This window comes from Boleophthalmus pectinirostris, unplaced genomic scaffold (assembly GCF_026225935.1).
Source record: "Boleophthalmus pectinirostris isolate CB_2022bp ecotype Guang Dong unplaced genomic scaffold, ASM2622593v1 HiC_scaffold_236, whole genome shotgun sequence".
Taxonomy (NCBI): domain Eukaryota; kingdom Metazoa; phylum Chordata; class Actinopteri; order Gobiiformes; family Gobiidae; genus Boleophthalmus; species Boleophthalmus pectinirostris.
Window position 1 is genome coordinate 1 of NW_026571215.1, and position 25,000 is coordinate 25,000.

At 39.7% G+C, this 25,000-nt stretch overlaps 2 protein-coding genes across 5 annotated transcripts; one reads left to right on the plus strand and one right to left on the minus strand.

Annotated features, from left to right (window-relative positions):
* Positions 1–3,999: 3,999 nt before the first annotated feature.
* Positions 4,000–15,875, plus strand: dcaf6 (ddb1 and cul4 associated factor 6). 4 transcript variants are annotated; one of them, XM_055159693.1, is made up of 18 exons: positions 4,000–4,043; positions 4,113–4,226; positions 4,631–4,766; positions 4,941–5,152; positions 5,844–5,937; positions 6,515–6,634; positions 6,869–7,162; positions 7,317–7,538; positions 8,253–8,312; positions 9,126–9,285; positions 10,399–10,505; positions 10,574–10,910; positions 11,004–11,045; positions 12,225–12,363; positions 13,346–13,502; positions 13,586–13,674; positions 14,636–14,741; positions 15,354–15,875. In XM_055159693.1, exons 2-18 carry the CDS (start codon positions 4,116–4,118, stop codon positions 15,410–15,412), a joined length of 2,445 nt encoding a protein of 814 aa, XP_055015668.1. In that variant the 5' UTR covers positions 4,000–4,043; positions 4,113–4,115; the 3' UTR covers positions 15,413–15,875. The 4 variants fall into 4 exon arrangements, with proteins under 4 accessions (XP_055015668.1, XP_055015669.1, XP_055015670.1 ...); XM_055159694.1 differs by having other exon boundaries at positions 11,016–11,045; XM_055159695.1 differs by lacking the exon at positions 11,004–11,045 and having other exon boundaries at positions 4,001–4,043.
* Positions 15,876–16,009: 134 nt separating this feature from the next.
* On the minus strand, positions 16,010–24,994 carry gpr161a (G protein-coupled receptor 161a). The gene is made up of 7 exons (XM_020939190.2): positions 24,525–24,994; positions 22,670–24,437; positions 21,655–22,041; positions 20,372–21,093; positions 19,868–19,975; positions 18,787–18,912; positions 16,010–17,359 (listed from the first exon to the last, which is right to left on the minus strand). The coding sequence occupies exons 3-7, from the start codon at positions 21,996–21,998 to the stop codon at positions 17,085–17,087; spliced, it is 1,575 nt and encodes a 524-aa protein (XP_020794849.1). The 5' UTR covers positions 21,999–22,041; positions 22,670–24,437; positions 24,525–24,994; the 3' UTR covers positions 16,010–17,084.
* Positions 24,995–25,000: the final 6 nt, after the last annotated feature.

The window sequence follows — 25,000 nt, forward strand, 5'->3', positions numbered from 1 at the left end:
ACGGAATAAGCGGCTCAGACAATGTGGCAACTGGTTTAAACATTCCTTGGCAAATGCTGCAGGCCAGACATAGGACCCGTCACCTGCCTGTCACCTGCCTGTCACCTGTCTGTTACCGCCTCTTTTACCTGATCAGAAAGTTGCCCTTGACTACAACAGTGAGTACTCAGACCAAACAATCATAGGGAGATAACAGCTAAGTCTGACTCCTCCTTGCTTATGTATTTAATAATGAATAGAAAGTGCTTATTCGAGTTTATTGTGTGAAAGGGCTATTTAGGAAAATCATATAGCTTTTCTGGGTTCTAGTAGTACAGTTCTTTTCTGGTTCATAGTTCTTAATCTGGATGAACCTTTTATGGAGCATCCTCATTACATATTCTATGTTCATTACAGAGACTGAATGAAGGGCACCTTGTTTTTGGTCGGTTGGTCTTATCAGCTCACTTTAAAGCTCAAGTCGTTTTTTTTTTAACAATATTAACCCCAGGAACCCGGACAAGTGAGTTTAACGAGTCAATGAAAACGAACGATTGTTAACTGTAAACAAACGCGATCTCGCACCATAAATAGGTGCAGGTGCATCGCAGGACCAGATACTGTACACAATTTGTATGTTTAATAAAATACTAAGACATTACCTGCAGGATGATTGTAAAGAGGTCTCAGTTTGGCAGGCAGTATATGCTCGATCCTGTCCAAGATCCTGTGGTAAGAAGCTCTGAGTGCAGCCATGGTTTTACAGTCGTTCAGAAAACAAAAACACACCAACTCGTTCAGTTCGTGGGCAAAATGATCTTGATGACGATACTATATCCTATGTCCGAAGTCCTATTTATTGAAATGGGGCACTACAGTAAACAGCGGGAAAGCCGAGAATCTAGCCGCCCTACTGTCGACCTTCTAGTTACAGATATCCTACCATGCTAACAGTGCTAGCGCCCCCCTGACCGCGGAATGAGGTGACTTTTCTGCAACCTACCTCCAGGGGGCGGGCCTAACGCCACTCTGCGCTCTGATTGGTCAGTCCAGTCAGAGCCCACTGATGATTAGTCGACCCGGGGTTGTAACATTTATTAGCCAGCGTATGCCGTGATTTTAAGAGATCTCAGGCCGAAAAATCATGGGTTAAGTTTCAACATAATGAAATATAAATTTTTATGAACATATTATTATAAGTATTTTGTATTTAAAGTCACACTGTAAGTTACATTTACACAAAGAAAAACTCTTGCGTCCCACCCGCCTGACACCGTCCTGCTGTACAGATCAAGCGCACAGATCCCGGGCCAACCCAAAACACGGACATTATCGCGTTGTGTGAATGGTTGTGTGCTCACAGCTGACCGCTGTTTGCAGAAATGCACTAGGCCAGACGCTAGCAGGACAGTGCAGTCCAGGCTATAGCGGTCCGGAGAGAAGGCTACTGTCAGTGTGGAGTCAAGAGGACACAGCCTGGAAGAACTGTGTCCATTTCTCTGGCGCAAGAAATGTCAGCGTCACGCCTCGCTGCTCCGTGTTAGCTTTTTTCTGGACAAAAATACCAATGGCAAAACCCCAACGAGAGTAAATAACAGACGACATCACCAGAAAAGGGTTAGCTTAGTTTCAATGTTATTGTCAACTAAAATCCCCATTCGGCTACAATGTCCTGTTCAGGGAACCTGGTTTGGGACGTTAATAAACGTGTAATTGGATACAACGAGCCTTACACCATCAGGACCAACTATTTAGGTAAGAGCAACAACTCTACATAGAATTGAAAGCTAACGATAATATTGTAATAGCATACGCTTAAAGCAGGAGTTAAGTGAGAGCAGAGGCATCCCTTATCAACTACATGTTCACAAGAAACATACAATACAGTGGCTGCCTCCTCCCTGGTGCAGCCCTCTTGTTTGTCAATTTCAGAGACGAATGTTTGCAAAACACTGTTCATTTTGTCACTTTTAAAGAAGTAATCAGTCAACCAGTCTCCACTGACTAGTCTGTGCTGTTTTTAGATATGCCCAGTGCTGTTCCGTGTTTGCTGAGGACTTGCAGTCACAGTGTGATGTTGGCAGGACTCTTGAGGGATATATTTGGCACAAATAGGTGGGGGTCTTTTGGTGGGTGCCACTGTGATGTGCACTGATGAAAAATGATCCTTTGTATCAGAAGCAGGGCATTTCCCAAACTGTTCATAAGGATATAGGCTTGTTAATGTTATTGTTATCATATTTTCAAGAGAAATATAAATCTACTAATATATCATGTCAAGAAGCAATGTCTATTGAAAACTAAAATTAAAAACACATTTGAACTGCAGAACTAGAACCTTTCTATTATCAGTTAGTGTTAGTAGTAGTAGTAGTAGTAGTAGTAGTGTTAGTTTAATTGTTGTGATATTTGTTTTGTTAACTATTTTAAAGTTCACATTGTGTACTCTTTCACATTACCAAACATGCTTGTTCTTTTTGCTCATTGTACAAATACACAGTAGGATTTCTATTTCCACAGATGATACAAAACATGAAAGCTTTGAAGCATGATGACAGCTTCCCCTTTTCTGTTACAGGTAGAAGAGAGTTTGTCCAGAGGCTTAAACTTGAATCAACCCTCAATGTCCATGATGGCTGTGTAAGTGTCTCCTTTTTCCCTTTGCATGAGAACTTGAACCCTTTTGTCACGTTTCCACTGTTTGTTTGTGGTGCTCCGGTGCTGAAGATGGCCCTGGTCAGGTCAGGTGGTGTCTCGAGAAATCTGAGGAGAACAGTCACACATCCTGTATCCAATACTCCTCACACCAAGCACCGATCTGTAACAGGAGAGCTACACTTGCTCTAGCTTATTCAAAACAAAATACACTACAGGAGGGACCAAATACACAGAGACGGTCAATACTAGTTGTTTTGCTGCATAATTAATGTGTGTTACTAATTATATAACCCAAACACTGATCATTATGGGCACCGACATTAATATACTCCTTATGACCTGTTGTTGAAAATGTAAATATTAAGATTCTATTAGTTCTATTGTTCTATATTTGTTTACTTTACTACTGACAGTGACCTCTATGACCCACCCAATTCTGAGCCATGAAGCCAAGAAATGCACTGAAGCCTTCCACTGCAAATTCTTATGTTTTTCAGCTAAAGGAGAAAGACTTATCATGATTAATTTGACAATATTAAATATTTAAAATATTAACAAAATAATATATCATGAAATAAATACATTTGGAAATAATTAGACAATCTATCCTCAATATTTTGATGGAAAATAGGCCTACTCTTAATTTATAAACATTCTCCTTCAATTTTTAGTCCTTATTTTGGTTACATTAATATGTTTAAATTGTATTAATAATACCCAATAGAAATCAATCAATCATTTGATTGCTTAAAATGATTAAAAATAATTGTTTGTGGCAGCCCTGGAGATAGAATGATTGAAAATTGTCATACTATACTGGTAGTTGTCCTTGATGGAGAGTTTTTTATAATCTATATTTAAAAGATGTTTCTGTGACACTGACTCTTGGCCCAATGAAGCTGGAACTGACAGATTGAATGGAATATTGATCCACTGCCAACTGAATAGAGGGAATTAAGCTGTGTGGGCTGAGTGAGGAATGTAGTGCTCCGGAGCAATCAAAAGATAGACACTAGAAGTGACTGAACATCAACAAATATGTCTTCTGTGCAGGTCAATACTATCTCATGGAATGACACAGGAGAATACCTGCTGTCAGGATCTGATGATACCTTTTTGGTTATTTCAAATCCATACAATAAAAAGGTATGGCCTACTGTTTTTGAGTTGTCTGTATTTTTGCAATATTCACCAGTAACTGTTTTGTAATTAATCTGATCAGGTTAAGAAGTCTATACGTTCAGGTCATCGAGCAAACATCTTCAGTGCTAAATTCATGCCCCACACAAACGATCAGGAGATCGTGTCGTGCTCTGGAGATGGCATCATCTACTACACCCACAGAGAAGAGCCCCGAGCTCAACCGGCAGTGCCAGTTCACCTGTCACTATGGGACCGCCTATGAGGTCAGCTGGGCTTTATTTAAAATACAACACTGATATATCATTTTCCATTCAAACCCTTGTTTGTTTTAGATCATGACAGTACCCAATGACCCCTACACCTTTTTGTCATGTGGAGAAGATGGCACAGTGCGGTGGTTTGATCTCCGCACAAAAACAAGCTGCACTAAAGAAGACTGTAAAGATGTAAGATTTTCACATTTAATCCTTTTTCTTTAAAAATGTCTGGTTTACTGTTTGTAACTGCCACATAACATCCAAATAGCAACGTTCCACAAAGCTGTTGTCTTTGTAAACAGCTTTGTTTCTAGAGTAGGATCTGATGGAGAGAATATCTTAGAAACTGTTGTTTAGCTTAAGGCCAGACCACATCAGACAGAGCTGGCTGTCTGATGGGAGTGTGTGTTTCAGAAGGACATCACTGTATGAGAGAATACAGAAGCAGAATGAATATCTGTGATGTTAGTCTACTGCACTGATACAATCTACTCTGTTTTCTTCCAGTTTGTTTCTTGGTGCTTGTGTACAGTTGACTGTATTAGTTTCATTTAAATCATATGAACTGTAATCCCTTTTGGCTTTTATCTCAGGACATTCTGATAAATTGTCGGAGGGCAGCCACCTCCATCTCCATCTCTCCTCTGATGCCCTTCTATCTGGCTGTGGGCTGCTCTGACAGCTCAGTGCGTATTTATGACAGGCGCATGCTGGGAACCAGAGCGACAGGTGAGACTTCCCATTATCTACATCCTTGGATGGTTTCATACACTACTTCTTTTTTTATTACTTCAACATTAGCTGTCAATTACCACTGCTATATATTTTTTTAACAAATTGCATTTTACTTCTATTTTTCAAAATTTTTACCTATTTTTATTTTAACCTTACACTTTTATCTAGGAAACTACATGGGACGTGTAAATACAGGCATGTGTGTGCGGTTTGTTCCTGCCCACCTGTCCAATAAGTCATGCAGAGTGACCTCGCTGTGCTACAGTGAGGATGGTCAGGAGGTGCTGGTCAGCTACTCCTCCGACTACATCTATCTGTTTGACCCCAAAGACGACCAGGCACGAGAGCTCAAGGGCCCTTCAGAGGAGAGGAGGGAGGAGGTGAGACATATTCCTGTCTTTCACTGCCACAACCTTTAGTTTGCATTTCATTGTTATAAAAGTCACAAAAATTACAATCAAAAAGTGGGAACATGGGGAGTGAGATGACATGATGAAGACTTATGCCTCGTTCACTCTAAAGCATTACTGCTGTAGTTCTGTAAAGCTGATCTCGGTCTGTTGAACGTATGAGCTAACGATACTAATGATGCTAATGGTGTAGACACATGTGAGAATGTGCTGGTTCACGATCGGAGTTTAAAGCTTTGTGGTGGGTTCAGCTATGTGGAGATGCAGCCATCATGCACATTCCTTTCCAAATACAGAACACCCTGCTTCACTTCCCACCGAAATAGTACAGGGCAATGTTGGGGAACAACCATCTCCCTTTGCTCCTCATGAGACCCAGTCATGTTTTACGTATCATCCTCATAAACCTGATTTCAGCTCTCTATTTCAAAGCCTTGGGGCCATATCTAAAAATATGCTGTCATTACCTTCTCTAGTCTAGTCTTATCTTCTATTTTTGTCTCTCAGTGTTAGCCTGCAGAGACCTGGGGGTCCTCAGTCAGGGGTGTCACTTTTGAGAGGACACTGCCAGAGACAGGGCTGTTTTGCTCTTGCAGCAGGGCTATTTCTGACTCCAGTTTGAGTGACAAACTGCTAATCTCTTATGTGTGTGTTTCCACAGCTGAGACAGCCCCCAGTCAAGCGTCTGCGCCTAAGAGGAGACTGGTCTGATACTGGGCCCCGCGCTCGCCCTGAGAGTGAGAGGGAGCGAGATGGTAAACACAAGATAATGTTATTCGATATTTTTTCTAAATGAGCTGTTAGCATAGCATCTGAGTCCCTTCTCTTACACTGATGTTGCACCATGAGAGAGTAACAACTGTGTAGGATACTTGCAGGCAGTTTTTTCCATATGGCTCTTATCTAACAATGTTTCTGATTAGATAAATAGTCTGTCCCTGGCAGTTGCTTCCTTATTGTTCTCATCAAACAAAATGCTTTTATGATGTAAAACCATTTTTTCATTAGAAATTTTCCCACACAAATGTTTTTCTTATCATCTGTGGAGAAAAAGGTGTTCCTAAACTAGAAGAAATACAAGCCATATACACTCCTTTAAGAGATCTTTATTTATCTGTGCAGAAATTGAAAAAAATGAAAAAAAGACCAGCAGTAGAGTTTCAAGGAAGAAGTAATATCAGTATTATTATTATTATTATTATAAATTAATAACAAATTATGTAAAATATTATTCTTTGAGAAGCCTTACATGAACTGTATATGAATCAGGAACTATGAATCAGTAATAATAATCCATATAATGTATTTCTTTATTAATGTGTGTTTTTACAGGGGAGCAGAGCCCAAATGTGTCTCTAATGCAAAGGATGTCTGACATGTTATCCCGATGGTTTGAGGAGGCAAGTGAGGCACAAAGCAGCAGAGGAGCCCGGCCTCAGGCTCGGCCCAGGGGTAAATCAATACACACCTTTCAAAGACTTCCATCTTACGTCTCTATCTTGGCTCAGGTTATAATTTTACTCATTTTGGACCGTAAATTAATGAGATAGTTAGAAGATTTTTTTTCTGTTTTTCAGTTGTTTTTTTTAGAGGTTCTGGATTATTGACCATTTTTGAGGAACTACATCTTTAGATGTATCACTGTCTGAGCGGTCACAGAATATACTTGTTGTGTTGTTGTGTAAGGAACAGCGATCCGTCCAGAGGGTCCCCCGAGTGCACCTGGCTCTGCATCAGGGTCTGACACAGGTGCAGCGCCTACAGACCTGCAGTCTTCAGAGGTCTCCTCTGCTCCTGCCACTGAAGCACTCCAAACATCTTCATCTTCCTCAGCATCCTCATCCACGGTCACAGCCCCCGCCCCCTCCACCTCCACGTCCCCACCCACATCTTCCCCGGACTCCCCCGAGCAGAGGAGCCAGGACACCACCGGGATACTCACTCCGACTGCCACAACCGCCACAGAACCAGCGCTGTCAGGTAGGGCACTGGAGCTGTGTACAGCACCATGGTGTATGTTTGTGTGGGTCACTCCACTCTCCCTCAGTGACCTCTGTCTCCCTCCTCCTGTTTCTGCTCCAGTCCTTCCTCTGAGTCCGTCTGTGTCTAACTGTACATTTACTCTCCCCCTCAGCCTCTTTGTCAGAGTACGGCCCCCATCGGCTGCCCATAAGTTTAGTGTGTAGGCGTTTGCAGAGGCTGCTTCGGCTGGCAGACCCTCCGGGCATGAGCCATCGAGCGGCCGCGGCCGCTGCTGCTGCTGCCTCTTCTTCCTCTTCTTCCTCTTCTGCTCCCTCTACTGCCTCTGAGAGACAGGGTCAAAGAACTACTGCAGCCCAGAGGCCCCCCAGTGCAGGTTACCCCTCCGAGCACTTGCCTCTGCCACCACCCTGCAGACATAGATTCAACTGGACCTGGGCATTATGAATTACTAACTCTAACCCCCTTAACCTTGTACAGCTCTGCAGTCTCCGCTTCTCACTCACAAAGCCTGTCCTTCATTGTCACCTCTTTCTCCTGGAGTTTCCCTTAGCACATTTTATGGAGTGGCACCTCTCTGTATGCTGCTCAATATTAGAAAGTGATTTGTGGCTCTCCCCTTCTCCAGTGTGCATTTATAAATTTCTTATTTAAAAGTAGAAAATTATTTCATTATCATGCCTTATATTAAAGTATTATATTTAAATCTTAATTGTTTAAATATGTCCAAATAAGTTATGTTTCCTTGAAATCAGGAATATTTTCTACAATAAATGCAAAAGTTTGAAATTATATTTTGATTTGAATAGTGTTACTGTAAACTATCAAATCTTTATATTTATATGTACTTTTTAACCTCCTCATCTCAGAGAGGAACAGTTTGCACATAAAGTGATTAGGGGAAAACAGTGTTATAGTTTGACAATAATCAAAATAATAATAATTTTAGTGATGTTTTGGTGCTTAAAAAGGAAAGTGTACTTATATATAGGATCAGTGTTTTGTTTTAACTTGAGTAGACTGTACGCCTGTGCTTGTGCGCTGGAGGTCTGGCATGTGGATGCATTGGTTGCTCTGGTTTGTGTTACAGATTCTCCCTCGTCTGTGGTAAACAAACAGCTGGGATCCATGACTCTAGATGAACAGCAGGGTGCGTCTTTCCTTCATCACTTCCTGATCTGAATAGAGACCAATATTCTCACTCTGTCCTTCTGTGTAACACTGTTTCTTATCCATTACTTTTAATATACCTTCATATCAAATATTCACCACAAAGTCTTTATATATACTGCACAAGTACACTGCAACACTATTATTAAAAAAAGATAAAGGTTACTGTGTAACTTTTCTTATGGAGGGTACACTGCCTGCATATCTCTGAGATGTTATTTCTTTGCTTGGAATGTTTCACATTATGGCATTAAATATGGAGAGATGACCCATCAGACCATGGTGCAGTTAAGATTTGTGGAGAGGTCAAGGTAACTCACCCCGCTGAGCAATAAAAACATCTGTAATTTAATAACTGCAAGATGGATAGGTTTACTGACATAATGTGGGTCATTGTGAGCAAAGCAATAATATCTCCATGGAGGCAAGCAAGTGACTGTTCCTCACCGGAAATGTTACATAGTGCTCTTTTTCTGTAAAATACTCTGTAATTTGACTAAAACATACAGGTTATAATGTGACCGGTACAATTTCAGTCTGTTCTGTAGTAAGACCTGGAGGGTTGGATCTCTGCTGAGACATATGCTGTTTGTACAGTATGGTACCGTCTCTTGTTATTTTTGCTGATTTGTTTGTTCGTATTCATCTGTATTTAGTGCATGTCCCCATATGGTTCTGTTGTGAGTATTTATGTGGATGTGGATGCAATACAAAGGTGTATGTATTTGTAAATTTCACACACACTATATTTAAATAACCTTTAACACTGTGTAATAGTTGTCTCTGCTCACAGGAGCAGCTGAGGGTCCAGTGTCCATCCCTGATGAAGAGCCCCCTGTGCCCAGCAGCAGTGGTCCTGGGCGGAGCGGGGGGGCAGAGCCTGTCCTCAGCCTCCACTACAGCTCCGAGGGAACCACAACCAGCACCATCAAGCTGGACTTTACAGATGAGTGGTAAGTGTCAGTTCTACAATCCTTAAAGTTTTAAAGGTCCTATATTGCACAAAACTGACTCTTGTGAGCTTTAAGCCACATTAGAATGTTATTACCTCCTCAAAACCTACCTGGAGTTGTGTTTTGTTTCATTCACTTATGTTTGAATAACCCTTTATTATTAGTCTGTCTACATCTCCAGACTTAATATGCTCTGCTCCAACTTGGGATGACATGACGTGGTAGTTTTCAAGTTAACAACTGCGTTTTATCTTTAGTTCAGCAGACATTGGCAAGTCCAGGGCTGAATTCATCCAAATAATTCTAGTTAAGTTGTATGAAGTTTAAAAACGCAGTGGAGCACTTCCTGTATTACCAAATGACATCCCAGGTTGGAACAGAGTGTTTCGTGTTTGAGAGAAGAATTCACCCTATATATGCAGGGTTTGTGTGGTGAGTGTGTGAATGAAAAAAACACAACTCCATGTATGTTTTTCATGAGGAAACAACATTATAACAGAGATCAGAAAATTGTGCTGGAGGACAGGTCAGAATTCTATGGTAGAATTTGCTGTTTAACTGTCACATTGCAGATTTGTTGACTTTGTTTTGTGGTTAATATCTCTGTAGTTGCTGAGCTTATCCACATGAAATAAAAACTGGCACGAAGTTTAATATCTGCTCTGTCAGTATAAACAGATCTGATTTTTTTTTTCTTCTTGAATCTTCTGAAAGTGATGCCATTATTCAACCCAATAGATATGATTAATATGCCACAAAAAAGGTTCAACATTTGTGGATTTTCAATTTGAATACTTCAAAAACACCGAATCTCTCAAATAGTCATATCCTCCATCTGAAAATATGGTATCATCAAATTCTGGTATGACAGAAGCAACTAAATGTGGTCTTTGGCACACTGGAACTGCAAAGTATACGTTTCTATCTAATTGAATTAAAACCAGACATTTGACCATGTAATACATTGTGATATTATGCCATGTTAGTTTAGGTTAGTTTATTTGCCATTTGTAGTTAAAAATCACATTGGAGAATCATTAAAAAGACATTAAAATGGCTACACTGATGATACTATGAAACCTAATTAATCATATGTGTTTTGTTTGTCCTCAGGAGTAGTAGTACATCAAGTTCAATGGGTAGTGGAGCTCCAAAAGCTCCTGAGCCTGCAGCTTTGACCCGTGAAAAGGAGAACTCAAAACCTTCAACTTCAAAACAGAGTATGTGGCAATCAAAGTTGCAATATACCTGTCATACATGCATTTCACTGAATAGCTTTCCTTTGTAGCATCCTCTGATCCAGGTGAACAAAGTGCACCCAAGTCCTGCACAGATCCTCCAGGCAGCACTCTCCCCAGCACTTCAACTCAAGGCCCAGCGGAGGGCTCCTCTGAGGTGGGCACCTCCTCACCCCAGGAGAGGAGTCAGCCTGAGGGAGTGGAGGAGGACACATCAGGGGGCTGTAGAAGAGCTGAGCCTGCTGCTGCAGAGGAGGAGGCGGGGCAAGGGGTGGGACAGGAGGCAGGGCAGACCAGCCAACCCACGCGCCCCAACCAGGACTCTGATGACAGCGACGATGACCCCATCCTCATACCCTCCGTGAGGTTCAGAGGACAGGGACAAAGGTATGCATTTCACAGCATACTACATTACACTAAGCTAACCATGTACCCGTGATGTCTTTAAGTCTTGTTGATGATTGTTTCACTACATAATAGATTTAATTCCAGAGGATCTGCCGTAGGAGATAGAATGATCAGGTAAAACGTCGCACCTGCTCTAAAGCATCTAATCCTTAAAATGCCACAGAGAGCGCACCTTAAGAAGTGAAGCATTGACTTTTGATTCTCACAAAAATATCTTTCTAACACAGCTATGGCTATGTTTACACATGCACACCAAAAACATTATCATTATTATCAGATTACTGAAATGTCATGCACACAACAAATCTGATTATATGACTGTATGATTTCTTTCTGATTGTTCACGCCTATGCTGGTTTTGGCAAAAAATTGTGGAAAAAGGGCAAACTAATGTGGCAAATACAAAAATGAAAGAGAAAATGTTAAATACTGAAGGAGTTAATTTAAAATTGGCTCAGATTTCTCTTGGGCAACACACACCAAAACACAGATCTAATTATTTGGTAATCTGATTTATTAGTCATCTGATTTTCACTGGCTATGAAAGAAATGTACCCAGGGGTGTGCATGTGAGCTCTGTCCCCACCGAAGGGTTTTTATCTGGCATTATCTGATAGAAAAAGTTGTGCATGGATGGCATCGTCATCATAAGGTGAATTTTCCACATAAACCTACTATACAACTTCTGTAATTAGGCCTGTCACAATAATTACTATGTCGACTTGTTGTTTAATATATGAAAGCTGGACCAATATATTTTTGTGGTCAATATTTATGATGGGTACATTTTCTTTGCACACCTGGGAAATTTGTGGTTATTTTTTGGCTATATGATAAGATTTTGGCCATAGAAGGTTCAGTTTATAAATTCTATGACTCATTACAGATGTAAACTAAGTACTAAAGTGTTTCATTTACTTGTTTATTTATTGCAGCTCATGTTTTTTTTAACAATACTGTACATTTAGAATAGTTTTTATGGTATAAATCTGAGTTATTGTGTCAGTGGCATAAATTTGTTTCAGTATTATCATTTATCTTCTATATTTTCTTCAGCAATATATCGAACTTCAAAATTTGTTATCGTGACAGGCCTAACTGTAATCTACTTCAAACGGTGCATTATTACAGTGTTTGTTGCTTTACATTGTGTGCAGAAGCTTCAAAACATTGACCTGAGCAAAAACACATTTTGAGATTTTGAGCATGGTCGTCTTGAGCAGCACTAACAGCATGGGGTGGTCTGTACTCTGGGGGTTTCTTTTAAATTCACACTTTTGTTTGATTCCACAGGCGTTCTGCGGCCGCTCGTATCCAGGAGCTGTTTCGCCGCAGGAAAGAGCGAAGAGAGATGGAGGAGAGTGAGACGCAGAACATCAGAAGGCCTTCAGTCAAAATGGTGTACAAAGGCCATCGCAACTCCAGGACTATGGTACAGCTTAAAGGGCCCATGTTACACTGTTTTCTGGTGTATGTTACAATGTTGTTTTTTCATCACAAACATACCAGGAGCTGTATTTTTGTTTAACACACAAATCCTGTATATTTAGGAGGACTTCTTCTCTCAAACTGAAAACACTCTGTTCCAACTTGTGATGTCATGTATTAATACAGGAAGTGTTTTTAAACTCTATACACCTTCGTTAGAATAATTAATAGGTAACTGATTGACAATTTCAGCCCTTGAATTGCCAATCTACTGAAAAAAAGTACCGTAAAAGGCTGCTGTTAACATGAAAACTACCCTCTTCATGACATCACACAGTGGAATAGAGCATTTTGGGTTTTGGAGATGTAGAGAGAGTGCACGTATGTTTTTGAGGAGCTAATAACATTCTAGCATGACTAAAAGGAAGTAATATAAAAAAAAATTAATATAGGACCTTTAATATTTGTCAGGGATTTTGGTTTCTTGTATGTTAATAGATTTGTGTAGGGATAACTTACACTCTACTTGCTGAATGTAGATAAGAATAAATACAGTAATACAGTAACTTTTCTGATGGAGGGTCCATCAAATGCTTTCTCTGTGGGATGTTAATGCTCTGCCTGAAATGTTACACGGTTTGACATTATACAGTTACACCGTACATTTATTCAGTTACAGGTGATTTTGTAGCTCAAGAATTATAGCGCTTCTGACTGCGAGCTGGGTTGCTTCTCCACAAATTTGACCTGTAACTTGATCTGGTTTGGTCTCCATGAAGATCGAAAGCTTTAATACCATACTGTGAAAAATTTCACATAAAGCAAGAAAGTTTTCATGGGGAAAAGAATTTGACGAACCCTCCACTGAAAAAGTGACACAATGCACTATTAACTGTCATAATATATACATTTCTATCTATGTGCAAAATCCAAACTGTGGCTTTTATTGACCTTGTTTATCAAATCTGATTTCTCCATGTACGCAGATAAAAGAAGCTTGTTTCTGGGGCAACAACTTTGTAATGAGTGGTTCCGACTGCGGACACATCTTTATCTGGGACAGGCACACGGCGGAGCACCTCATGCTGCTGGAAGCTGACAACCATGTGGTCAACTGCCTACAGCCACATCCCTACGACCCCAGTAAGGCTTTTACATGGACTTCAAAGGACCTCTGCTTTTATTAGCTCATGACACTTCCTTCCTGTATTCCTGTTTGCTCTTAGTACTGGCTTCTTCAGGAATTGACTATGATATCAAAATTTGGTCACCTTTGGAGGAGTCCCCAAATTTCAACAGGGTCCTTGCAGATGAGGTATTTGTTTTCCTACACAAACATGTCTGGTATGCAACAATACTCAGCTGACACTTTGCAGTGACACCAGTTACGATGGAGACACAATGCATTAGCAAACACTGAGTACATTTTCAAGAGGTTGTGATCAATATGAGCCCGGTCCTGTAAGGTGATTGATTTTCAACAAAAAGGTGAAAGTGATAAACTGAAAAAATGCTAGCTTGAGACTGTAATGTTATTTTAGAGGGACTTGTTTAACAGCACAAATCAGCTCAACTGATGTAGTTCCAGCTAAATAAAGCTCAGATTAAAGTCTAACCAAGCCTCAGACAGAGCATGTCTACAGTTAGCATCGCACCCCTAGGGACTGTTGATCACTACAGGTACTAAAACTATCTGTGCCTTTTGTTACTACTACAAGAAGATGGTTAAGTGTGCTGTGCCCTTTTAAATACAGGAGGAAAACAACTCCATAAAGGCCTAACTTTGCTATAGCCGAATAGAGTAGACATGATGTAACTTAATATGCATGTAATAGTTAGTTGATAATTTGTCTAAAAAATAAAGGAGATTTCATTTTTGTTTTTCTGACACCTAAAATGTTTTATCTCAACCCATGTATTGAGATATGTAATGTATTGTTCCATCTCTATTGTCCTATAGTTTTTAGGGTTGTCAGCACCCAGATCCTACTGAGTTCTGCTGCTACTGATAAGTATCAAAACCCAGATACTCATTTGACCAATACTGAAAAAATAGGTTTTCCCTTTCCTGTAGCTTTTGAATGGCCTTTATACTTGATCATTATCATAACTAGAAATGGCCATGTAGTGAAATTATATTGGCAAATGTAGAAAAATTAGTGCTTTAAAAATCATCTTTGAACTCAGTATCAGACTTTTATGTTTAGTATCAAAAGAGTTTGAGGCTTATATAATTGCAGGTTGGTAAAATAATGTTGTTTCTATCTTCCCTAAAGGTAATCACTCGAAATGAACTGATGCTGGAGGAAACGAGAAACACAATCACAGTCCCTGCTTCTTTCATGCTCCGAATGCTCGCCTCCCTCAATCATATCAGATCAGGTACTTCACTGAATACAAAAATATACCCCTTGGGTACTTGAAAACCAGGCTGCCTAGGATGAAAATTAACTTAAATGGCTCATATTAGGCTATTTTCTGATCTATGTTATAATGTTGTTCCTCATCAAAACACAGAGATGTGTTTCAGTCACACATGTTTAACGCACAAATCCTGCATATTTAGGTTGAATTGTTCAAACTGAACAAAAGGTAAAAGGTAGGTGTTAACTTGAAAACTACCATTTCATCTCATCATAAGGTGGAACAGAGCATTTTGAGCTTTGCAGATGTAGACAGACTAATAATAAACATATGTGAATGAAACAAAGCTCAACTCCAGGTGTGTTTTTGATGAGGTAACAGCATTATAGCATGATTTAAAGCTTAAAGCTTCAGATTTAAAGAGTCAATTTTACATAATATAGGGCCTTTAAAATACAACTAGCTTATGACTACAAGATGGGACCAATGGTGTCTTTGTTGCACTTGTGGTAGGCTCCTTCTAACTATCATTCCGTGAAACATATCTAACAATGTAATTTGTGCAGTGCTGTTTTGTGTGAAGAAAATGCCAAAAGTTTGATCATGTAAGCGCCTCTGTCTCTCTTGCAGATCGACTTGAGGGCGACCGCTCCGAAGGTTCAGGACAAGAAAATGAGGACGAGCAGTAGCCTGAATTTTAAGTTTGAATTTTTTGTTGTATAGCACTTGAAAATCCCAGGATTTGTTAAGTTTAGTGTAGATTACCTCCTTTTGAAAAGCGGTGTAATTTCTAGCCTCCTTTTTTAAAACGTATTTCTTACCAAGTGTCTGTATACGTTTGTGTGAATGCAGTAGCAGGATGGTGGTATGGTAAACTGGCTGAGAGTACAATGGTGATGTCTGATGTGCAATATTGTTTTGTTTGGAGAAAGTGAGCGTCGAACAGTGTTATTGTGTGAAGTTCTGAGCACAAAATTAAAGGTGTTGTGTGCTGCTCCAGGAGTAACGCATGTAACGGAGTTTACATAAACTATAAATGGAGAATGCTTTAATTTCTTCTGTAAGAAAAAAATATAATGGCTCTCCAAAGGGTAATGTCAATAATACTTTTACATGGTTTGAAAAAATAAAAGTCAAATGCACAAAAACTAAGCCTCTTTTTTCATTTCCACACAAATGCGCATTAGACAGATTTCTGTACAAAAGATTTAATGCATAATTGAGCTCGTAACAAATATAAGTTACATTAACACTTAAGAATACAACTTTTAAATACAAATGTACCATACAATAAGACAATATGAGGTAAGACTTAAAACAATTGCTAAACAAATAAAAATGTTTTCTTTATGATAAACTGGTACAATGATTAAAACAGTGCACAGAAAACGTGAAAACTCTTATAGCATCCTTTAGCCTTCACAGAAGCTACAGTTTTCACTTGTTGGACGGTACATGAAAGCCACAACATAATAAAGTCCTGTTAAAGGGAAAAGTGGTATCCTCAAAAAGTGCAATATGAGAGTTATGAGCATGTGCACAGTCAATGGGCAGGTACATACTCGGAATTAATGTCCAGCAATTGACTCTGGTCCTCAAGATCCATTTGGTCAGAAAAGTACCATCATCTGTATTAAGTTTTTTAGAAGAAATAAATAGCCCTATCACAACTAGTGAATACAACACTAAGAAGATGGACTCGTACTTTAAAGCGTTTGTCTTCAATACATAAAATTATCTAAAAAAAAAAACAAAAACATTTCCTGAATAGGTTTTTAATAGGGCTGCACTGATCCAGCTTTCTGGATTCTGATGCCAATATCAATACTTTTACTTTAAGAATCTGCCGATACCAGATATTAATCGATACAGTTTAGGGATAGAAAATGGCACTTATTTCCTTAAAACACAGTTAAATTATTACACAAGAGAGCCAACTGGTATTTACCCTTCAAATTATACTAATATTGTGAGATGTTCTAGACCAAAATCAGCCTGTAAACATCCAATTATATCCAATAAAAGGCCCAACCAGGGTATCAACTGACCTGATATCAGATTCAGATAATTTTTCAATATTGTATCGATGCATCCCTAGTTTCTGAAAAAGTGTTACAATGTTGGTGAACTATATAATAATATAAGTTATGAATCAAGTATACAGTAGTGTGGGCTGCTGTTTCCTATGTAAAAAATGTAATGTTTGATTGACACTTGGTCCACCATTATATATAAAAAAAAACATTTTCTGAAAATACTCTACAGATAAAAATTTCAAGTATAATATAAATTTGGTGGGAAAATGACCCTGAACATAGATAATTTCCTATTTGCAGGTTAAAGTCAAATCCTCCTAATTTTTCAGGAGAATTTTTCCTCCATTTCGGGTCCTTCTTCATCCTTGTCGTCTTTAACTATTCCTTCGTCAATGCTCTCCAGCCTCAGCCTTTGTCCGTCCAGGTACCTTGGCCGTGGCGCTGCCCTGGTGGTGAACAGTCCTGTGGGTAAAACTAACCCTTCTCCAAACAGAGTCAGTTTAGCGTCGTTCTCGATTGCCTTCGCCAAACTGGAGGCAAACGTGTCCAGGGACTTGTGGACCTCTGCATGAACTTGGACAGAAGATGTGTTGTTTTCAGCTGAGGAAACAAATCAGATTACACAGAAAATGATGGGTCACTTTACAGAACAGTAATAACATGGATGCAATTAAAGGTGCAATTAGGCTAATGGAAACAGCACTCATATGTTACTTAAAGGTTCACTGTGTAACTATTCTGGTAGAGGGTCCGTCAAACGGTGTTCTCCATGGAGAGGTTATTGCTTTGTCTGGAATTTCACAGTGCGGCTTTAAACCTCTCTATCTTCATGGAGATCAAATCAAACCAAGGTACAGGTCAGACCTGTGGAGAGGTAACTCCGCTCACAGTGAGAATGCATGTTTCTCTTGGTATTTTTGAGCTATAAAACTACCTTTTGAGTACATGTAAGGTTGAGCTGTTTGACCTTACTGTGGAACATTCCAAGTAGAGCAGTTACATAGCCATAGAAACAACCAGAAAATTACATAGTGCACCTTTAATATGATAAATCTCACTATCTCAGGACTGTAAATTACTACAAAATATTAGCCAGTCTGGCGCCACCTAGTGCCTCCGCTCAATTTCATTTCTCTCCAGCAACTAGGTCAGGAATCGGAATACATTAGACGGTTTGCAAGAACCCCAGAAGCGCGAGTTCGGGCACCAGCCAATCAGCGAAGAGACATATATTCTGTGTTGGCAACAATTCCCGAGATCGAGAATTTAATGCCGGAACAAAGAGAATGTTTGGTGAATTTTATCAAAGGGAAAGACGTTATTACCCTTCTTCCTACAGGATTTGGGAAAACCTTAATATACCAGTTAGCCCCATTAGCGGTGCATTATATACCATGATCAAATAGCAGCGATTGGTTAAATAAAAAAAGGACCCATCTACCGTCGAGTGAACAAACCCTAATGCTGCAAAGTCAGACGGTTTCCACGAAGTAAAACTGACTGATGAATCAGGCTAACAAAACATAGCACCTCCTTGGCAATTATTTATTTATTTGTATATGTATATATGTATATATATATATATATATATATAAATAGCAGGAAAATGCATGTATCCCTTATTATCCCATGGTATTATTGTACTGTGGACCAAACTGATACCAATATTGTAAAATCTAAAATTTTGCATTTTCAGTTAATGACAAAACAAAATAGGTTTTAGGATAACAGTAACAATATAGCAGGAAGTTAGGTCTAATACAGTGTTATGATAACCGATCATTTGTTATGTACCGATAACCGATATTTGGCCTACTGCTGTTGCCAATAACCAATATTTGCCCATACGGATATTTCACGCAGACAAATTCATCTTAAATTATACTGATATATCGTCCTTCCCTACCTAAGATATAGATCTAATCATATTAATAAAGTTGGAGCATGTTTGTTGCACATTCCTAGAGCTCAGTGTGAATAGTTGTACCCAGACCCTGATGTTTTTAGTGCACGGTAATGACTGATACCTTTGGAATGCTCCACCTGGTCTTCAAAGGTGACGGAGCTCCGCCTCTTCCCTGGAACGCTCCCCTGAGACAGCAGGTGGGAGGAGTCATCCGTGGAGAAGTGATCGAGCAGCATCACATCGGTACCTGCACAGACAGACACCAGTGAGATGAGCCATGTTGTGGTTTAAACGTGAAGAGGAAATGTATTGTAATCGATGACACAAACAGCGAAACAGTGCCTGACTCTACTTGTCCAATTTACAAAGTTTCAGAGATGAGCAGTGACAGAGGAATGTAATGACTGTAGTAACTAATGACAGATGATACACAACTGAACATAACGGTATGCATTATCAGGCATTCCATTTTCAACACAATTAAAGTTGTTTATCTGTACTAGAGATAAACCGATATACAGCATCAGTTGGACAATTTATCAGGCTGATATTTGTACTTTTTAGCGTATCGGCTAATTGCCTTCAATATCCAGCATACATCGATATTTTGTTTTGGTCGATAGAAAGAGATAGCTGCAGAAAATGTAACTACTCTCTTCTCTTAAAGGTTTATCATAAAAAAGGGCTGTGGGTGAGTTTGTAGTAAATTTAAATTATATAACTTGGGGAAAATTATCTAAATCTGCCATGCATGTCGGCCCAAAAAATTCTGCAGATCATATCGACCATCAGCTTCATTGAAATAATCTGTACACTTGTTTGTAGGGATGTAACAATAACCGAAATATCATGATATCGTATCGTCAAAGTTCTCACAATAATATCGTGGACCATCACAATATATTGAATTACAAGTTTCTTTGTTTAAATTAAGAGTTATGGTGCAGCAATAGCTTAAAAAAAGACAAAGAACTACATAGACCATGATCCTTTGCTACATTTCAGTGCAGACTACATGAAGAAATAACAGTTATAAGTATTTTTAGTTCTTTGGATTAAGCCTTGTCAAGCCATTTTAAGAGGAAAAAGTAGCATGGATGAGACATGGATATCGTTACACCCCTACTTGTTCGTGATAATAATAAAATACGTTGAGTTAGAGGCGTTTCACAAATTCTGCAGTCATGTTCTGAGACACTCACATGAGTCCTGAGTAAAACTGAAGCCAGTGTCTCCTGTGCTGCTCCCAGGCGCCAACAGATGCCCTCCCCCGGCCAACAGGGCTGTGAGGTGTGGGGACATACCCAGGTCTAAAAAACACATGAAACCATTATAGTTTAATAATACCGTAATAGTTTAAAGCTGCACTATGTAGCTTTTTGGTTGGGGGTCAGTCACCTGCTTGTTTCTATGGATATGTCATTGCTCTGTATGGCATTAAACAGCCCTACTTTACATTTATTCATTTACAGGTGGTTTTATTGCACAAAATGACCTAGAAACACATACATTTTAACTATGATCAGGGCTGCCTCTTCACAGATCTGACCTGTGACTTGGTCTGGTTTAGTCTCCATGACGATAGAGGTTAAATACCATACTGTAAAACATTCCAGTCAAAGCAATGACATCTCTATGGAGAAAAGCATTTGACTGACCCTCCACCAGAAAAGTTACACAGTGTACCTTTAAGATGCTTGGATTACCTGTGATTCTGTTGGAAATGCTAAAGAGACGAGAGGTCCTCTGTCTTGTGGCGAAGGACTCTCTGTAGTATCGGTCTCCGAAACACATTCCGAGCAGCTCTTTTCTGACCGTTTTATTCCAGAGGCCGTAGATGAGCGGATGGCACACCGCACTACAGAAGGACAACCACGCTACCAGTGTCTCCAGCACCTGGGACGCGGTGCCCTGTCCACACAGCGCCTCCATGGACACCACCACCACATAGGGGCCCCAGGTCACAAGGAAGGTCCCTATCACCACTAAGATGGTGACAAAAGCCTTGCACTGGCTGCCGGCGTAGATAAGACTGCGCCTGCTCCCGTTGGAGGAGGTGGAGGTGCTGGAGTTTTTGCGGCCGTTCCTCTGAGCTCCACCAGAGTCATCCTGCGCCACAATAACTGTTCCACAATGCACTTTTCTCGCTTTCATACGAGCCACGCGGAAAATTACCCCGTAACACGCCAGCATGACAACAAAGGGAGGGAGGATGCACCAGGCAACCCAGAACGCAGTGTAGCTCAAGTCTTTGTGCCACGAAGCAACGCACGTCCATTTGTAACAGTCAAATTCAAAAGAAGACCAACCGAACAGAGGAGGCAGGCAGCCCGCCAGAGAATGCAGCCAGACATACGCGATGACCACCACAGCCCGGTTTCCTGTGATCTTCATGGGATAGATCATGGGGTAGAGCACTGCATAGTACCTGAGAAGGAAAGACAAAAGTATGTCTATTACATAGAAGTTACTTCTAGAAATATTTTAAACCTCTGTTGCTGAAGCAAATTCTGCAAACAAGGTCAAAATGAGGGGCTTTGTATTAGCTAGTTGTGTTGTAAGAAAAAAAATCCCTGTACAAAGTAAGTAGGCCAGCACAGGAACAGTTTTTGTTTATATTGTTTGAGAAAGTACACAAACAGTCACTAAGCACTTCACTTATCTTACTTTTATATGTGTAGAGATATGGTTAACATTTTCCATTATTTAACTGTATTAGCACACAAGTCTCCAACAACAACAGGGTTTTCATTCCGCACTCTTCTCTCCAATTTATGTCTCTCTTTTTTAATTTTAATCTTCATGATTATTTATGTTTTGATTTGTTTTTATTATGATTTTAATGTATTTCTTATTCTGTAAAGCACTTTGAATTACTTTGTGTACGAATTGTGCTATACAAATAAACTTTCCTTGCCTTGCCTTGCCTTATGTTCTACAGCCTATGTTTTGCTGTTGCAACCTTCATATTGTGGTGCTTTTTGCTTACCTGTCAATAGCAATAGCTCCAAGTGTCATGACACTGGCAGAGCTGATGAGCATGTAGAGCAGAGCAGTGAAGTTGCACCAAACTACTCCAAACATCCAGTCTCTTCTGGCCGAGCTGACGGCCACAAAGGGCAGCACCAGTGTGGACAGCAGCAGGTTGGACAGGGTCAAGCTGAACACAAACTTGTTGCTGGGTGTGAGCAGATAAGGCCTCCGATAAAGAGTCACCACAATCAGGAGGTTCCCCAGGCAGGCCAGAAGAGTGATGGCAACAATGGAGAAGGTCTCCAGCACTGCCAGGCCCTCAGCCTGGGCCACAGAGCTGCAGTTCCTGCTGGTGTTCATGGTCAGAGGGGGTCCGGACAGGGACCTATGTGACACGGTGAGGCTGTGGGAGAGAGAAAATCATTGTTCACTATATGTAAATACAGTGAGGATTAACATTTGTGATCATAAAGAGACAACAGCCTGGTGTCAATTAGCCAACAGATTTAGAAATACATGTATTAACTAAAAGCCTATAGTAAGTCAATTTCATACAGCCAACAACCCAGTTTATACTTGCACTCCCAAATACTAATTCTGTCCATAAGTGTTAGTGTTTATACTAGGTTCGCATGGCACACTCTTAAGAAGCAGTTTCAACATAAAACATTAGGCCCTGTATTTAGAAACAGAACGTAAACACTGTTCACACAACACGAACTCTTCTGTAAGATTTTCCACACAGTTAGAGGTAAAAAGAGCAAGTTGCATTTTATTCAAGTTGTAAACCAGACCGCATTTAGTGTTCTTCACATTTGCACAATGTTTTCCCGTTAGAAAGTACCTAGTTGAACAAATAAAATGTTCTCTGGACTTTACTCGGTGCAACATGCGACATCTTGTTTTCGGTGCAAGCTGGACAAATGTAAACTTTCAAAGTGTGAAAAGTAGCGGTGTAGCTGAGCGCAGCCCTCGCGTTAGCCGAGCTAAGCTCAAACTTTCACTTCTCCAAACAAACGCGCAGATTTTACCTGATTTGGGCTCCTCGTTCTCCGCTCTAGAGAAGCCATCCGTGCGTTACTCTCGGTGCGACCCGGTCCTTGGTACCGGGGCAGAAACCCCGATTAGCTTCGACATAGTAAAGTTTAGGCTGGTTTGTCTCTCCTCATCCACAAGCGGACCAGTTGCGGCGGCTGCAATGGCGTCCTCCTCCCACAGTCCCCAGCCCCTGCTCTGCGCCTCAGTGGGTGGTCGTCTCTGCTCCAAACTCACAGCTTTTTAACCAGTTTGCTTTTGCGACTCTCTGATTCAACATCCTCAAACATGTGTTATTTGTGCGAATGACATTATGCAGTCTCAAACAAAGAAAGGCTAAAACTAAAGAGCTAAAACTATTCATAATTTCTCATTGTAAGTACGCAAATACGTGGATGCCTGTGAACACTGGGACAGTATTCTTAAAATGTGTAAAGTGATAATGAATGATATTAATCGCAGCATCATTTCGTCAGCTGCTTTTAGGCCACACACAAAGATCAAAGCTTCCCGCACTCACACGTCACAACACATGGACCAATCAGAAGAGAGCAGGAAGCACCGTGGTCCACGAGAGGGCGCTATATGTCTGTAGTTAATTAAAATATATTTATATAGTCACGTTTTAGAGGATTTTTATAAGCTGTACTTAAAAACTATTATATAAAAACAAAAATGATGTGCATAATTGGGCCTTAAGCTCTGAAATAGCCAGTTTTTGTGTTCAACTCTTGTTATAACCAACAACTTGTCCATAAAACATTAAAGAGATCAAGTAGCCAGCTTCATTACCTGTGGCTGTGGTACGGGCTGGGCATTACAACATCAAAATAAGTGAGGTGACAGGACAGATACCCCTAGCTGACTTTAGTTCAACTCAGGCTTGGCGATATGGTACAAAATAATAAAAATCCTCATATCAATTGACCTTGATTTCTAATTATTTTTATTTTCTTTTTAAAAAACAAAATAAAAATGGTTCTCAGTATTAATTCCATGAACATGAACAATAAAGATTTTACTTAATTGTCTTTAACACAAAAAAATAGTTTAATTTCTTCCTCCAAAGTCTGAACTCTGCTCCAAACTACGTTACAAGCTTTCACTCACTTTTATTGGGGTTGTGACGGTAACTGTAAGCACTGCTCTCTCTGAGGCTTGTTAAAGTTTAATTTGAGCTTTATTTTAATACAATCTTACCATAAAGAACTGATTTAACTGAAACTGTAACAGGCGACCTGATTTATTCTGTTAAATAAGTTCCTCTCAAATAACATTAGAGTTTATTATTAGCCATTAGCCAACAGTTTTTCAGTTCATTATTCTGACCTTTTTTGTTGAACACCAAACCCCTAAACCTCGTAAACACTTGTTCTGATCACAGGCTCCTAAAAATGTGCTATTTGAATGTATTCAGTGTTTTTTCTTTACTTTTCAGATTATTTTAAAAACCTTTTCTCTCAGTGTTTGCTAATGTGTGCCTTGTGTCACCATGGTAACTGCTGAACATATAGCTACAGATAGATGTAGAACACCCCCAGCATGATGTCACAGCAATTTATCAAGTGGACATGACTGAATCTCGGTCTTGATTAAAACTCAATTCACATCACAATTCTTCAAGTTAATTTGATAAAAACTGGGCATGGCAGTCGTCTTTAGCGTTGTTATGAAAATGTAATATAGCATAAAGAAGTCACAAGCTTAAAATTTCATCATTGGCGTTTTTGGGGAGTAGTCGGTCAGAAGTGAAACCATCAGACCCTAGAACACACACAAAAAAAGTTTATAAACATCGGTCTTGTATTTCTCTGATCACAGTAAAAACAAACAAACAAAAAAAAGACTCACCATAATGGTCCACTTCCTGTTCTCGGCTTCAGAAAACACCAGAGAGCGAGGTGAATAGAACACCTGGTCATCCACCTCTTCAGGTTTCCTCGGGAGACAGTGAAGAAAAGTCCAGTCTGGTCTGGCCACACTTCCAGTCTGCAGAACCAAAACAGAACTATGTAAGTATCTAAGTATGTAAGTATGTAAGTAAGTATGTATGTATATAAGTAAGTAAGTAAGTATGTATGTATGTATGTAACTGTTCTACAGAACTAGACAGTGTACCCACGTAGATTAGATAATGTGGTAGTCCACCTTTCCTGATAACAAATTTTGAAGTATATGTTTCTGAAGGAAATATAAATGATAAACTACAATACTGAATCTAATTTATTCCACATTTATGACACAATAACCCTAAAGCAAGATTATCCCCAAAAACTATTGTACATGTGGAATATTGCTAAAAAGTAACAGCAATAAATAAATAGCAG

Bases quoted from the DNA above. Each gene is read 5' to 3' on its own strand.
- dcaf6 (XM_055159693.1), top strand. From the start codon at position 4,116: ATGACAGTACCCAATGACCCCTACACCTTTTTGTCATGTGGAGAAGAT. The intron at 10,911-11,003 runs GTATGCATTTCA...ACTACATAATAG, and splicing joins TTCAGAGGACAGGGACAAAG to ATTTAATTCCAGAGGATCTG. The intron at 14,742-15,353 runs GTACTTCACTGA...TCTCTCTTGCAG, and splicing joins CCTCAATCATATCAGATCAG to ATCGACTTGAGGGCGACCGC.
- gpr161a (XM_020939190.2), bottom strand. From the start codon at position 21,998: ATGAACACCAGCAGGAACTGCAGCTCTGTGGCCCAGGCTGAGGGCCTG. The intron at 21,094-21,654 runs GTAAGCAAAAAG...TTTCCTTCTCAG, and splicing joins GGAGCTATTGCTATTGACAG to GTACTATGCAGTGCTCTACC. The intron at 19,976-20,371 runs GTAATCCAAGCA...TGTGTTTTTTAG, and splicing joins CATTTCCAACAGAATCACAG to ACCTGGGTATGTCCCCACAC.